Source organism: Corapipo altera, unplaced genomic scaffold (assembly GCF_003945725.1).
Source record: "Corapipo altera isolate COAL_440 unplaced genomic scaffold, ASM394572v1 354, whole genome shotgun sequence".
NCBI lineage: Eukaryota > Metazoa > Chordata > Aves > Passeriformes > Pipridae > Corapipo > Corapipo altera.
Window position 1 is genome coordinate 471436 of NW_020885020.1, and position 15390 is coordinate 486825.

The window sequence follows — 15390 nt, forward strand, 5'->3', positions numbered from 1 at the left end:
CTGTCCATGCTTCCAATCACAACTGCCCCGATATCTCTGTTTGCAAGTGGAAAATCAAATTTTCAGCTGGAAATTTTCAGCTGTTGGTCTCCGAGAAACAACTTTCAGCTTCAGAAAATCACTCCTTCCATGTATAAAAGACAAGCAGGAAATTTGAGATGAGCTGAAAACTTCCACTGCCATAACATTGTGATTCCATTAAATAAAAAACCCGAGTGCTTCAGAAGTTGTCATTAGTGAGAATAAAATTAATGGCATTTTGAACGACAAAAATGAAGGACATCTCATTTTACCATGAAATTCGTGTTCGAGCTGAGGTTCTGACAGTGCTTCAAGTCTTAAGAACTGAACATGTGTACAGGGAGGATGAGGTCATAGCCAGAAGATGTTTCCAAATTCCAGAAACTGAGCTGAAATGCAATTTGAAAGCTCTCCCAGCTCTGAGCCAGGACAGAACTGCTGAAGTGGAGTTGGCAGAAGAATTCAAATGTTCTTCCAGTCCAGGGAGATTGAGCAGTTTTAATACATCTCTGAAAATCCAATCTGAGACTTGGGGATTTTCTTAAAGGTGGTTGAAGGCTCTGAGCCTTCATGTTCTCCGTTTAACAGTTGGTTAAAATAACAGTTAATCCAGAAATGGTAGAAAGCCAATAAAAATTAAGAGTGTCCAGAGAAGCTGTGGCTGCCCCATCCCTGAAGTGCCCAAGGCTTGGAGCAACCTGGGATAGTGGAAGGTGTCCCTGCCCATGGCAGGGCACGGAAAAAGATGGGTTTTAAGGTCCCTCCCAAGCTTTGAGATCCCTTCCAAGCCAAACCATCCTGGCATTCTCTGTGTAGCAGGGCCAGGGGTGATGCAGGAGGTTATTCCTTGTGTTTAGGGTTTCAGGATGTTCCCTGCCCTGTTCTAAGCTAATGCTGAGGACTTTCTGAGCACCAATATATTGTTTAGGTTCCTTGTGGCACTTATTAATCCCAACATCCCCTTCCTGTGATGCTCCCAGGGATGCCAGCAGGTAGAGACAACACACAAACCATTGCACGAGGATCCTTCCTTTTTCTGCTGGATTTAAGGCCCGTTCCCTTGTCTGTTTTGTGGTGGGGTGAGGGTTGGTCTTCTGGTTTCTAACCCAGGGTGGAAGGAAGAGCCTCAGAGGCCTCACGGATCTTTCTTAGGGCCTTTGTCAGTGCTGAGTTGCTCAGCTCAGCCTTGGGGGAGGGCACGTGGCAGCGGGGTGGAGGGTTTGGAAACGCACCCTTCGCTTAAGGCAGGAGTTGAGGAAGATTTTTCCTTTCTGTTCTATTTCAAAGAACCTTTAAATTCCTTACATATTAGTATTTATTTATATGGCATCTCATAGGTTACCAGCTCAGTTCTAGAGATATTTATGTCCCCACATACTTGCCATGTGATGCAGTTGGGTGGTGGTTGGATTGAACACACGCAAACGAGCCTTGCAGGAGATGCTCCCCATGCTCCCACTGTGAGCAGGGAAGGCAATTAAGTGGTACCAGATGCTGCAAGAGCCTTTGGAAATGACACACCAGCTTTTAAGCACTTCCTTTTGGTCTTATTAAGGTTTGTGAATTCCTTGCTTAAAAAAAATTGAAAGTGTTCCTTGGAAAAAAAGCATCTCCTGAGGGTATGATGGCAGTGGCTGTGACATGAAAGACGTCCTGCTGACATGGAATCACCAAGTCCTGAAGGTTGGAAAAGACCTCTAGGATGATGCCCCATCCCTGGAAGTGTCCAAGGCCAGGTTGGACGGGGCTCGAAGCAACCTGGGCTAGTGGAAGGTGTCCCTGCCCATGGCAGGGGGTGGAACTGGATGGGCTTTCAGGTCCCTTCCAACCCAAACCAGTCTGAAATTCCATGATAGGCAACAGCAGGAGAGGTTTTTTGGAATTTCCTGATCAGACTGTCCCTCCTGTGGGTTTTGGACCCACTGGACAGCTCAGCTCCCAGGAGGTTTTGCTCTGGCAGATCCTTAAGAGCGGCTTGTCAGGAGCACCTTGGGCTCAGCAAACAAGGCTGGGATTTCCCTGGGAAGTTGTCAGCAATGCTTTGGAAGCAACCACTCCATGTTAAAAGGGAGTTTAACTGAGTGTTTGCAGGGTGAGGAGGTAGGGAGATATAATTACACTTGAAATCAGACATTAAATTTGGCGTTACATTATTCCCACCTTCCCAGGTGTCTCCACCCTGTGTGCACAAAACATTCCAGCACAGGTCCATGTGTTTGAAGGTATATTCAGTGTATGTTGGGTGAACATGTTTGAAGGATAAAGTAAAAAATCATGGAGTCATTAAGGTTGGAAAAGACCTCTGAGATCATCAAGTCCAAGTTTATATCTGCACAGGGGTGTTTGAAGGACCTCAGAGAGCAGGGGATGCCTGAAACGAAGGGATGTGCTTTCAGGAATGCCTGCAGGCTCCATTTATGTACCATTTCCTCTCCTTCAGCAGCTCTGGAATTCTTGTACAGGCATGCAGAGCAGTGCCTTTTGCTGGGACCAGCGTCACATCCCAGTCCTGGAGCTGTGGAATGTGTTCCTGTTTGCAGAGCTCAATCTCTGTCATTCAGCAGCCCCAGAGCACATCAAAACAGGCCCTTTGAATTCCTGCACATTCCCTATAAAGGGATGAAAAGAGCTTCAATGTACTCAATTGTGTGCTTGAAGTCATGACTGAAAAAAAAAAAAAGGCAGGAGGAAAAAAAAAGCCTCTTGCTCGTGCAGAGCCAGAAATGTCAGTGTGGGACAGGAGGGGGCTCAGGGCTCTGGGATTGCAGCTTCCTGGGAGTGAAACATCTCTCTGTGCTGCCTTCCCATGGATTGAGCAGATCCCAGGCAGAGAAAACCCCTTCTGTTTTCGAGAGGGGTTCAAAGGTCCTTCAGTTGGGGTGTGTTTTGCTGGCAGGTGATGGTTAAAGCACAGGGGGGTGTTTGGGGCTGGGAATGTCACACGGGAGAAATACAGCCCTGGGGGAGCCCCAGGAGTCAGGGAAATCGGGAGTGTGAAGAGGGAGGGTTGGGAGAGCGCAGTGGATCACACTGCCTGGTAAGATCTCATGGAATGGTTTGGGTTGGAAGGGACCTTAAAGCCCATCTCGTTGCACCCTGTGCCATGGGCAGGGACACCTTCCACCCGAAGGTCTGTGGGTGTGGAAAACGGGGATGGAGATGTTCAAATGAACTTCTCAGAGGGGTTTTTTTGGTAACAAAATCATGTAGAAAATTCAATGTGTTTTCTCGATGGTTCATTAGCCCCTTGGTTTTGAAGGGTTTGACTTGCAGTGGAATTGATGCTCTGCATCTCCCCAGACTTCTGGCTCGAGCTTGCACTCAAGGAGTGGGATGATTTGGGATTGGTACTGCTCAGGGAATTGGATGAATCTGTGCAGTTTTCAGTGGGGAATGGCTCATTTTTGTTCCTTAAAGAACCTTTTGTATCAGCATATTTTCAACCAAGGTCTCCATCAATGCCTGGTTTTTAGACAATGTAAAATTTCAAATATTCCCTTCTGTTTTTTAATGAAGTGCTGCTTTCTGTGGTCCTGTTTTCTTTAGGATTTAGAAGAAACACAGGGTTTAAATTCTGTCCATTGAAAGTTGAGCTGTAAGAGCCCAGTGACTGTCACCTGTATGGCTAAATCAGTCATTCTGCTGGTGTAGCTCCTCTGCCAACTGGAGACTTCTCCCAGGTTGGGAGAGCTCCTGAGAAACAGCAGAGCTGGGCACAAGTCATTAAGTAGGAAAGATGCAGCCAACAGACTGGTGGGAGGCTGAGAAAACTCATTCATTATTTAATATCCTCAGCAAACAGACTGTAATTTACTTCCAGCAGCCTGCTCAAACAAAGCAATAAATTATCAGCTTGGAGAAGTTCAGCTGGGAAGGTGCTGAGAGCTTTGGCCCTGGCTCTGCTGAGCCCTTGGGTTGGGAGGCAGTGAAGGAAAGGCAGGAGACCACCTTTGGCTGCTCTTGGCCAGCTTAAATCTTTGAGCCTGTGCTGAAAATCTGGGTTTGACTTTGCTAAATCTGGTTTTATTCTGAGAAGGGAAAGTGGTCATTCGTGCCGTGGTTGAGGGGGTGACAACACCCGTGCTTAGATTCAAGAACATGACTTTGCAAAACCCAGCTCAAGTACAGGCTTAGAGTTTATACTAATGGTTAAATACCTTCACAGGGTGATTCCTACACTGAAAATTAAATTTAGTTGCTTCCCTGTGTATGGGATTTCAGGTCTTTTTTTCCTGTGAGTGCCCAGAAGGACAAAGCCAGAACTGAAGTCTCGCCTTTGCCCCGTTGGGCGCTGAGATTCCAGATCCTGCACTCACCCCCTGTGTGTGTCCCTGCTCTAAAGCTTCTCCTTGTCTTTCCTCCTGTGCAGGAAGACCCAGCACAGCTCTCTGGACCAGAGTTCCCCTCCCCAAAGCGGCGTATCCGGCACCTACAACCACCCGGTCCTGGGGATGTACGATTCCAAAGACGACTTCCCGCTCCGGAAAACAGGTAGGCCCTCGTTCCTTCGCTGTTCTTCACTGTCACATTTGGTCCCCTGATTTGATTTTATGGTCCCAACAAGCTGCATTTCAGGAGGTGGTTTATTTCCTGGGCTCTGTGCTCGGTGTTCCCAGGAGGCCGGAGCTGCTGCTGCGGGTGTCGTGTGGCGAAGGTTGTGAGATGGTCTCAGAGCTCCAAGGTGTGGGCCCAGACTGTCTCCAGCTCAGAACACGAGGCAGCAAATTGTCCCCAGGGACCTCAGGAGCTTCCTTTTAAGATTTTAGAGAAACCAGGAGGAAAAGCAGGAGATAGGTTATGTTCAGATTTCCCAGTTTAGCCCAGGGGGCCTGAAGATTGAATTTGGCTGCCAAACAAACTGAAGAAGGAATTGCTGCTTGTTGATCCCCTCCTCTTGGAGAGACTGTATTGAAGCATCCAGACAATCCTGGAACCCACTTGCTGTACAGAAATCATACCAAATGTTTGATTTGGGGGGTTTTTTGGGAGATAATATGTGCAGCTTTGCCAAACCAGCTCCCATTTCCACGCTGGTCAAAAACAGTGGTGGAAATGTGTAGGAAATGGCACGTGTGGATCAGCATTTTTATCTTTGCAATGCTAGGAAGCTGCAGAACTGGAATAACCACAGGCAGCTGTATCTGGTGCTTTTAAGAAGTCATAAAAATTCCAAACCCATGCAAAAATCCAGCAAATTCCCGAATTCAGAGCTAAGACAGAGATCTGGGTGTCTGAAGCCCAAGTATATTTTTGCTGAGTGAGAAAAATATCGAGAAAAGTTGATTTCTCTGGGGGTTGGCATTTCACTGGCAGGTTTATACTTAAAGTCAGTAAAAAAGTTTCTACCAGTGGAACATTGGGACTTCCTGCGAGGCCTTGGTTCCCCCCTCTACAGTCCTGTCTTGTCTGGGTTTTCTGGGCAGATCAGTTGTTTCTCAGCTCTGCACTGTGTAACCCAGGTTGCTTGGGTTGGCCCTGATCCCCAGGTCTGTATCTCAGCTCCCAGCCCGGCCAGCTCAGGATCCTTGGCTGCTGCCTTCAGGGAACGGCCGAGCTTCCAGAGCCAGGCAGGGAGCAGAGCTGCTCCTGTGGGTGGGACACAGAGCTGTGTGTTGGAAATCAGAGAAAACCACTTTTCTGGAAAGCTCACAGAGCTGATAAGGCTGGAAAAGATCTCCAAGATCCGACCAAGGCCACCACAAAACCACGTCCCCAGGCACCACATCCACGTGGTTTTTGGGCACTTCAAGGGATGCTGACTCCACCTGTTCCAATGCCTGACCACCCTTTCCATAAGAAGTTTTCCCAGTATCCAATCTAAACCTCCCCTGGTGCAACTTGAGGCCGTTTCTTCTTGTCCTGTTGCTTGTTTCCTGAGAGAAGAGACAGGGAATGTCCACAGGTGGAGTGGGAGAAAAGCAGGGATATGACTGAACTTCACACCTGCTGCAGGTGCTCCTTAGGTTGTTCTCAGGTCTTGTGGATCTCCAGACGGGGAGGGATGAGCACCAGGAGTCAAAAGCTGTGTTGTCCTTGCAATCAGGAATGATGATGGAGTGTCAGCCACATCTCCCTGTGGATTTACTACAGTCTTGGCTCAAATCAACTGCCCTAAACCAGTTCCCAAGAGCTGGCAACCCTCCCTTTCCTTCTGGGAGGGCTGTGGGTATTCTTATGGCAACTCTTCTAATAGAAGTGGAGCAGGTTTAAGGTGCAGTGAATGGTTTAACACAATTCATAGAATCCCAGGATGGTTTGGGATGGAAGGGTTGGAAGAACTTAAAGCTCATCCAGTCCCACCCCCTGCCATGGGCAGGGACACCTTCCACTAGCCCAGGTTGCTCCAACCTGGCCTTGGACAATTCCAGGGATGGGGCAGCCACAGCTTCTCTGGGCAACCTGTGCCAGGGCCTCCCCACCCTTATAGGAAATTCTTGTGACATTTGTAAACTTGGGCTTTTTTGTTCATTCATGAGAAAAAAATCCACTTCCACACGGCTCCCTGTGCCTCCTGCCTCCCAGGTCTGTGGGAATTTCTCATTCTGGACCACAGCACGTGGCATGCTGGCTGGATCCATGGGTGGATCCATGGGTGAATCCATGGTTGCATTCCCATCTGTTCCCTCTCCCCGGGCATGGTGGGTTGGTTGGGTGACAAGTGCCAAACATTTCAGCTGCACAAGAAGGCAATCAGAAATTGGCTCCAGGATGTGGCTTTTCCCTGGGAAGGGTTCCCCTGGACCTTTGGGGGTGGTACTTTTGCCTGTGTCCTTCCTGAAGGACTCCAAAAACTTGGATTTGCTGAAGGCAGGGCATCCTCCAATCTCTGCTTCTGGGGGAGGAAAGACCTCCCAGGCTCCTCTGGGCAATCACAGCATTTCCATGCACTTCCCTTGGTGCCATCCCTGTGGCCAGCCTGATTCCAAGAGATTTTTAGCTCTTCCCTATGCCTTATGAAACCAGGTGATGCATTCCTGGGCTGTTAATCATTCCCACAGTATGGATGGACTTTGCCATGCTCCAAAGCCTCCTCAGCTCATCCCCTCTGGGGACCTTCTCTGGCTGGGTTTGAGGAGGGGTCACCCTTCTTGCTCCCAGGGTTCTGGAAGGAGAACATCTGCACATCTCCCCCTGTGCTGCTTCCCAGCCTGAGTTCTCCCTAAGACTCCTGCAGAATAAAACCCTGGCAGACAGGGGGAATTAAGGCTGATAAATGGATCTAATCACATTATTAAGAAAGGGAAGCAACCAAAGGCAGGGTTGTTTTCAGACAGGAAGATGTGGAGCTGATTTGGGTTTTCCAGAAGGCTGATACTTGTTCTTTTGGGGTACCAGCGTTAATCTTCCGGGATACAAACAAGTTCAGGGCAGAATTTGGGGATTTTTTCCTTGTTTTCTTTTATTTTCCTTTCAACGCAACAGCACGTCAGGCTCTGGCACAGCGAGATCCTGCAGAATTCCCAGTGCCAAGAATGTTAAGTTGCTTGGAGAAGAAAGGCTCCTGAACAGTCTGGTGTAAACAAAAGGCAGGGAAGGCTGGAGCCCATCCTAAATAAAGTTCTTTATTGCTGGTGAGCTTTTCAGATTTTTGGCACTGCAAGCTCTGGCTTTGTGTTGGTAATTTAAAACCTCTGTGTCGTGGAGCCCAATTTTATTAAATTTGATTAAATATTTGCAGCTCAAATAACAGAATCCATCACAATAGAGTTCTGATTACCAGGGCTGGAGTCCAACCAGCATCATCCCTGGGGAGAGGGTGACTTAGGGGGCTGTGGGAAGGCAGTTTGAATGATCAGCTCTTCCAGGGTGCAGGTTGTAAAATTTTTAGGAAGAATAAATATTCCCCATCCCTGGAATTGTCCAAGGCCAGGTTGGACGGGGCTTGGAGCGACCTGGGATAGTGGAAGGGGTCCCTGCCCATGGCAGGGGGTGGAATGAGATGAGCTTTAAGGTCCCTTCCAAAATTCCATGGAATTCTGTGTGTCTTTACTCTTATTTAGAGCATCCTGATGTGGTCACAGGTTATGGCAGAGGGAGATGTGCAGGAATGATGTCGAGTGCATGGAAGCCTTTGGAATGGGAAACACTCCACACTTGCAGCGTGCTCCTGGTGCCTCCTGTGCCCTCAGATCCTCCTCCCTCTGATTTGCTTTCCTGAGTTATGTTCCAGTTTCTTGGCTGTTCCAGTTTTTTTTGGTTTCAGTTTTTGTGTTCCAGTTTTTCGGTTTCAGCAGGAAGTCGTTTTCCTGGTGCAGTTACTAATTGCTTGAATCCCGAGGATGCATTTCTCTCCTTCCCTCTCCAAATTCTTTGAGCTCTTCCTTGTGTTTAACTGATCTAAGAACAGTTTGGTTGGTGCTGCTGGGAAATACCTGGATTAGCACCAGGATTTTTCTTTCCCATTTTGGGTAGTTTCCTTTATTCTAAATATGTTTTGGTGTCCGTGTTTTGTTGGGAGCTGTTGAGAGGGGAAAATTTAAGTGACCATTTCAGCCCCCAGGTCAATGTGGGGAATTCCAAATTTAATCACTTTCACTGGGATCCCCAGGGGAAAATCTCTGGAGAATCCTTACAGAGGAGTTTTAGAGGCTCTGGAAGCCTGTTTTGATAACTCCAAGAGCTGTTTGTCAACAGCTTTCTTGGAGCTGCTGAAGTGGTTTTTAACAGAGCTTTTCAGTTTTGCATTTCTAAGGAATTCTGTCCTCATTTTCTCCCTGGGAACAAGGTTGTTAAAGGCATTCCCTGCTTTCTGAAATTCGAGCAGTGGATGTATTAAAACACTCTGTTAATTAGAAAGCTGCCACCACCACCATGGAGATTTAAAGGGAATTATTTAACTTCTTAACATGCTTTTCCTCTTGGGTTTTTTGGTTGCTGTGGGTTTTTTCCAAATCCTGTGGAGAGTCACAGAATCCCAGGATGGTTTGGGCTGGAAGGGACCTTAAATCCCATCCAGTCCCACCCCCTGCCATGGCCAGGGACACCTTCCACTAGCCCAGGTTGCTCCAAGCCCTGTCCAACCTGGCCTTGGACACTTCCAGGAATGGGGCAGCCACAGCTTCTCTGGGCAGTTTTACCCCTCTGTGTGTCTCTACTGCTTAAGCAGAGAGATAATTTCTCTTTATTCAAATTTTGGGTGTTGCAAAGGCTGGTTCCAGGCAGCATCTCTCCCTCTCCCCTGTTTTCTCTTGGAGTGACCTGGATGTTAAAGAGATTCTGTTGACCTTTGCCTGGCTGGTGAGGCTTAGTAGGAAAATAATTAAAATATTAAAAATAATAATAATAACAACAGAATAACATCCCTTCTCAGTCCTCAGCTGCCAAAATGAAGCTGTCCAAGGCCTGGGAGCAGAGTTTTCCTGGTGCATTGTTGGCTTTTATTCCATAAATGTGGATAGGCAAGGGGAACAGGGCAAAGTCTGCCCAGGACTTGGTGGGTTTTTGCCTTCAGACTTAATGTCTGATTAGTTGAGCATCTTAAGGGCTGAAATTCTAGGAAAAAAACAATGGGAGTGACATAAATGTTGGAAGAATTGGATTACATGGGTCCTGCTGCACTCAGTGACGTAGGAGAGGGGTAACTTGGGCTGGAGCCTGTGAAAACTAGGGAAGCTTTTTGGCTTATGTTCTGGTTATTAATTTCCTGGGAGGAAAACAGAATATTCTTTGTATAAATCCTTATTATAGGCCAAATTAAGGATGTCAGGGCTCCAGAAATCCCACTGGCTTTGTGGGAGCTGACTCACACTTGGGCATGGGCTTCATTTGTTTGCTGAGGGGGGTTTTTGATCGACTTCGCAGCATTTGTTTGAAAGATTCCACTTTAAGAGGTGGAGGAACAGGATTTTTTTTAATTGAAGTTACATCATTTAGTCTCCGGTTCTTAAATTTGCTCCAGTTAGCAAGGCTTTGGTTGGGCATATTGGTGAATTTGGGGAGATTTCCAGTGGGATGGGTGTTCCTGAGGGAACACTGAACGTGCATTGACTGTCAGGAATTGATAGTTATGTGTGGCTTAAATTCTTGTTTTATACTTGGGAAGGACAGCTGTCCTCAGCTTCAAAATGTTTTCCCTACAAAATACTTTAAAACCCATCTGAATAAGGTGAAATTCACGCTTTGAGCTTTGGAAGCTTCATCTTTTATTGTAAAATAGGTTTTGTGTCAGTTCTGTGAGTTTGAGGCTGTTCTGTGCTGAATTTTAATTCACCTACTTTGGGCTCTCAAGCACCCAATTAAATCCATGTAGGGATTACGCTCTCCCAGGACTTGATGCCATGTTAGATTTGGGATTATATCTGAGGGATAAACAACAAAATCAGAGCAGCTCTTTAAATAGACTTTTTGGTGTTTCAAAACTTGATCCTCCAGCTGAGGAAGCGAAGGAGGAAAATACAGGACGATTTTGCCTTAAAATAGTTTAATCTGACAAATACGTTGCAACTTACTCTGGAGGTGTTTTTTAAGGCTGCAGTTTTCTATGTTCATTCCTTTCTTGTTATATAAAAGGATGTTTTTATTGTGGCTTTACATGGGGAACGTCTGTGACCCCAAATCTTTTGTTTCCCTGCCCATTTTTAAGGTGTTTTTTAAACCAGTTCATTCTCTGTATTTGAAAGCCACCCAATTACTGGTGTGTTCCCATCCTTCAGCAGGATATAAATGGGGTAGGAATAAAATTTGGGCTGAAATACAGTTTTTACTGACATGTTTTCCTTTGTCCTTCCAGCAGCTGTAGCTTAGATTCCATTGATTTCAAATGGGTGTATCAGCCCCCAGCTGGGACACCTTCCCATTTCATAGAATCCCAGAGTGCTTTGGGCTGGAAGGGACCTTGGAGATCACCTCATTCCAACCTGGATCAGGCCATCCTGGCAGTTGTTAATGCTCAGTCTTTGGGACAGATTAAAGCTGTGAGTTAAAGGATGTGGGGTGAGCTCTGTACCCAAAGACTACTTTTAAGCTACCAAGTCAACTTCTGGTTTGGAGAGAACTTTAAGGAGGAGCTGTTTTAGAGCCTCTGCTTGTGTTTGAACTGGTCCACTCTACCAATTTGCATGCAGCCATTTAATATGCAAATGCCCTCTCAGATGATTCCCCCCTTGCTAATGCACTTCATTCTGCATTTGAAGCATCAGCTCCAGGAGCCTGACACTCTTTTTAGTACTCCCTTTATCTCTTGATGGCGTTTTTCTGTCCAAAACATTCATGACAAGCTCTTTTCTTTTTTTTTTTCCCTCCTAAAAATTCCATCAAAGAACTGTTTTGATGGCTTAACTTGAAGCATTTGATCTTGAATTCATCAGCCTTCTGATTTTTTGAGCCCTGCAATTAACATTGTCAGACTTGATCTTTGAGGTGACCCGGTGGTCAAAGCCAACTGGAGGGAAATAGAGCTGTAGCTGGGCTTAGTTAATTCAAATCAGTTTGTAAGCCCTGTTTTAATTCTTCTAAAGAAATGGAGATTATTGGCCCTGGAGTGTGTTGGTTGTTAATGGTGTGAGTGCAGGATTTGCTGGTTCAAAGGGATTGTGTTGAGAGGTTGGGGAAGGGAAAAGATGGGGCCAGTTCCCACTTCTCAGAACTGTCAGGAGCCCTGAAGCCTCACAGCAGAGATTTCACTCGAGACTAGAACAGATGAGAAGGTTTCCAGAGAAAATCATCTTGATGCTGCATCACCTTTACAAAGAGCTGAAAAGTGTGTTGGCTGTTTCCAGCTGTCCTCAACCCAGAGCCTTTAGGGCTTCCCAGGAGCTCTGGAAGAGATGGAATCTTAGGATTTGGGCACAGCAGAGGTTTGGAAGAGCCTCTGGATAGCGTGGTGTCCACAAAGCAAGTCAGACTGTTGGGCACAGGAAATGCAGCCCAGAACCTTCCAAGCGTTTGATGTGTTTTTAGATCTGGCTTAACTTTGGGGCTGTGATGATGTAACCAAGTTGCTCCCCAAATAAACAAACCTTCTCCTCCCTGGTGCTGGCTTTCCTTGGCCACACACTGAGGCCCTTTTCCTTGAGTGGACGTTCCTTGAGGCTCAGGTGACTCCAAGCTGAGTCGCTTCCGGGGGTGGAACCAGCAAGGAAACACTCCCCTGGTTTGGTCGTGGGGTTCCAGTTTGGTGTTTTCTTTCGTCTTCCCCTGGTGTCCCTCCCTCACCCTGGGCTTGGATGCCTTGGAGGGTGTGGAGCTGCCCATTCCAGCAGCACACCACAGATGCATCTCGGCCCATGTGGGTGCTCCACGCTGACCAACAGCAGCATCTCCGGTGTCTCACTCATTCCTCTGTTGATTCCTTGGATAAAGTTGGGTTTATTGCTGGGTTGGGAGCAAGTTGGGCAGAGCTCGGGAACTGGGAGATGGGAATGATGCTCTCTGCACTAACCCCAGCGAGTTCTCAGCAGTCTGTAAGTCTGTGAAGACTCAGAGAAGGCTTTGCAGGACATTTATTAAATTTTGAATTCAAATGCCATTGCCTTTCCTTGCCAGTGAATTCAGATGTCAAATAGGCTGGGACCCGTTTGTTGTATTAAAAGGTGTGTGTTCCAAAAATATGTTATGGGATGACTGATTCAACTGAACCTCCTGCAAATGCTCAACTGCAACCCACTGCAGCCAGCTCAACTCAACTCAACTCAGCTCAACTCAACTCAACTCAACTCAACTCAACTCAACTCAACTGCAAGTTGAGTAAAAAACCGCTGAAATAATTGTAACCAAAACACTGTTTCCTCTTTCCCTTTTCCTGCCCAGCCTCTGAACCCAACCTGAAGCTGAGATCCAGGCTAAAGCAGAAGGTGGCAGAGAGGAGGAGCAGCCCCCTCCTGCGCAGGAAGGACGGGCCGGTGGTGACGGCGCTGAAGAAGCGCCCGCTGGACGTCACAGGTACGGCGGGTAAGGCAACGTGGCACCCCCTGCCCAAGGATGGCCCTTCCCAAAAGGAGCTCCTGAGTCTGGCAAGGGATCTCTCGTGTGCCTTGGTGAAACCAAGCTGAGGGAACTTGGGTTGTTCAGCTGGAGGAGGCTGAGGGTCTCCTCGGCCGTCTCTGCTCCCTGTGGCAGGGACAGGACTCAGCTCCTGTCATTCCATGTCAGGAGAGGTTTGGGCTGGATATCAGGATAAGGTTCTTCATCCAGTGCTTTTATAGGTTTTCACTTGTATTTGACAGTTTCCTGTTGAAAAATCATGTTCTTCTGGGAGTGGAGTTTGTAAGGAGGGCTCAGAGCAAAGGAGATGATAGCACAGATATTTCCCATAAAGTTAATTCTTAGCACCATCTAGGGATGTCTCTGGGTAAGTACCACCAAGTGACAGCTTTCCCAGACTTGTCTCACTCAAAGGCACATGATCACCATTCAAAGGAACTCAAAATTAGCTCCCTTTGGAGAACGTGGTGGGTTTGGGACACCCTTGGCACTTCTCTGTGTCAGAGCCTCTCTGCTTGCAGAGGGAGGAGGTGATTTCAAGAGCTAAGAATCATGGAATATCCAGAGTTGGAAGGGACCCACAAGGATCATCCAGTCCAGCTCCTGGGATGGTCCAGTCCTTCTGCACAGAACCATCCAAAACAATCCCACCCTGTCCCTGAGAGCGTTGTCCAAATGCTCCTTGAGCTCTGGCAGGCTTTCAGAGCTGGAAATCAAATTTCTGTCACTCATATATTGCTGTATGGCACATGGATTTTAGGATAGAGCAGCCTCTGCTTGAGAGACCATTTCTCCCAGTAACACCTTCAGAAATGGCAGTGGGAGCTCCCCTTTCTCACTGATATAGAGCTGATTCAAGAAACCACTCTGCAGTTTTCATGGGAAAAGGGGATTTTTAAATGGAAAATAACTTTTTTAAGAAGTCCCACTTCAGAGAATAAAAATGATGTTTAATCCCTGAAGAATACAGGGGATTCTGGTGGGATATCTTCCACTAGCCCAGGTTGCTCCAAGCCCCGTCCAACCTGGCCTTGGACACTTCCAGGGATCCAGGGGCAGCCACAGCTTCTCTGGGCAACCTGTGCCAGGACCTCCCCACCCTCCCAGCCAACAATTCCTTCCCAATATCCCATCTAACCCCACCTTCTGGCAGTGGGAAGCCATTCCCTGTGTCCTGGCACTCCAGGCCCTTGTAATAATTAGGTTTTATTTCTCCTGGGCCATCCTGGAGCAATGAGGAACCTGCTGCAGCCTGAACCACTGCTGGGAGGTTCTCCTGCCCCTGGGCAAATCCTGTGCTTGGGGAGGAGGAAAGTTCAGAAGAAAAAGGTTTAATGTTATTAAACTTCCCAAATAAAAGGAGAAACACTGGTGGCTGTACCATGCACCAGGTGAGAGACCTTCTGAGGGAAGTCTGAGGTGTCCTCAGGGTGAGAGGGGAAAGAGGGGGAGAGAAGCACTTTTAGAAAAATGAAGCAGACCAAATCCAACATCCTCCAGTTTGACCTCTTCAAGCCTTCCATGCCTTTTATTATCTTTCAATCATATTTAAAGTTATTAATACACTATGAGAGAAATCCCCATGGAGAGAAGACATAACTATGGTAAGCAGGTCCTTGGACAAACCATTTGGAAGTGTTTGTTGGTATTTTAAGAGCCTTGGGAATATTTGGGAGGAAGATGGGGAGGAGGAGGAGGGTTGCTTTCTTCCACAACAGAGCTTGAGGGGTTGTTATCTGACTAAATACCATCCCACCAATTGTTTGGAATGTTCAGAGTTGCTTTTGGATGTGTTTTTCAGACTCTGCATGCAACAGTGCTCCTGGATCTGGTCCCAGCTCTCCAAACAACAGCTCCAACAACATCAGCACCGAGAACGGGATTGCGGGATCGGTCACGAGTATCCCGGCAGAGGTACAGAGCCCTTCCCCCTCTGCTTCTGCCCACTTGGGCTGCTGGCCAGGTTTGGCAGGGTTGCAGGAGTTTAGGCTTAGGAACCACACGAAAGGAAAAGCCCAGCTTGTGACTCGGAGCGGCCCTTGGGAATTACCCTCAGTCTGGGCTGACAGGCCGCGTTATCTGTTTAGGAAATCTGGTTTGAAGCAGCTCACAGGCAGCTTGTGGTGACTTGTAGTGGTTTTGCAGTGGGGAGAGAGTAAAAATAAAGTGGTTTAGCAAGGTCAAATGCAAGTATTTTAGTGTTTGGGGAATTTATTCTTGTGTATGGGGTGAATTTATTGTGTGCAGTAGGTCAGTCTAAGTGTGACCAAAGCAGAGCTGGAGTAAAGGGATTTAACCAGCTGGGGCTTTGAAAACTTGGTGACTGTTACCATGTGCCAGTTTATAATCCCATAAACTTTCACCATCACTCGAGGCATCTGCTGTGGATGTCCAGGGCAGGTTGGACTGGGTCGGCTGGGCTTGGATTCAGCCCGGCAGCTCCTGTTT

At 47.3% G+C, this 15390-nt stretch overlaps 1 protein-coding gene across 5 annotated transcripts in view; it reads left to right on the forward strand.

Annotated features, from left to right (window-relative positions):
* HDAC4 (histone deacetylase 4) overlaps positions 1-15390 on the forward strand; it is a 194080-nt gene that overhangs the window by 119380 nt on the left and 59310 nt on the right. For all 5 annotated transcript variants that reach the window (XM_027667821.1, XM_027667822.1, XM_027667819.1 and 2 more), the window contains 3 exons: positions 4391-4512; positions 12769-12900; positions 14744-14856. In XM_027667821.1, the coding sequence (XP_027523622.1) occupies positions 4391-4512; positions 12769-12900; positions 14744-14856 (367 nt within the window). The remainder of the gene's footprint in view (positions 1-4390; positions 4513-12768; positions 12901-14743; positions 14857-15390) is intronic.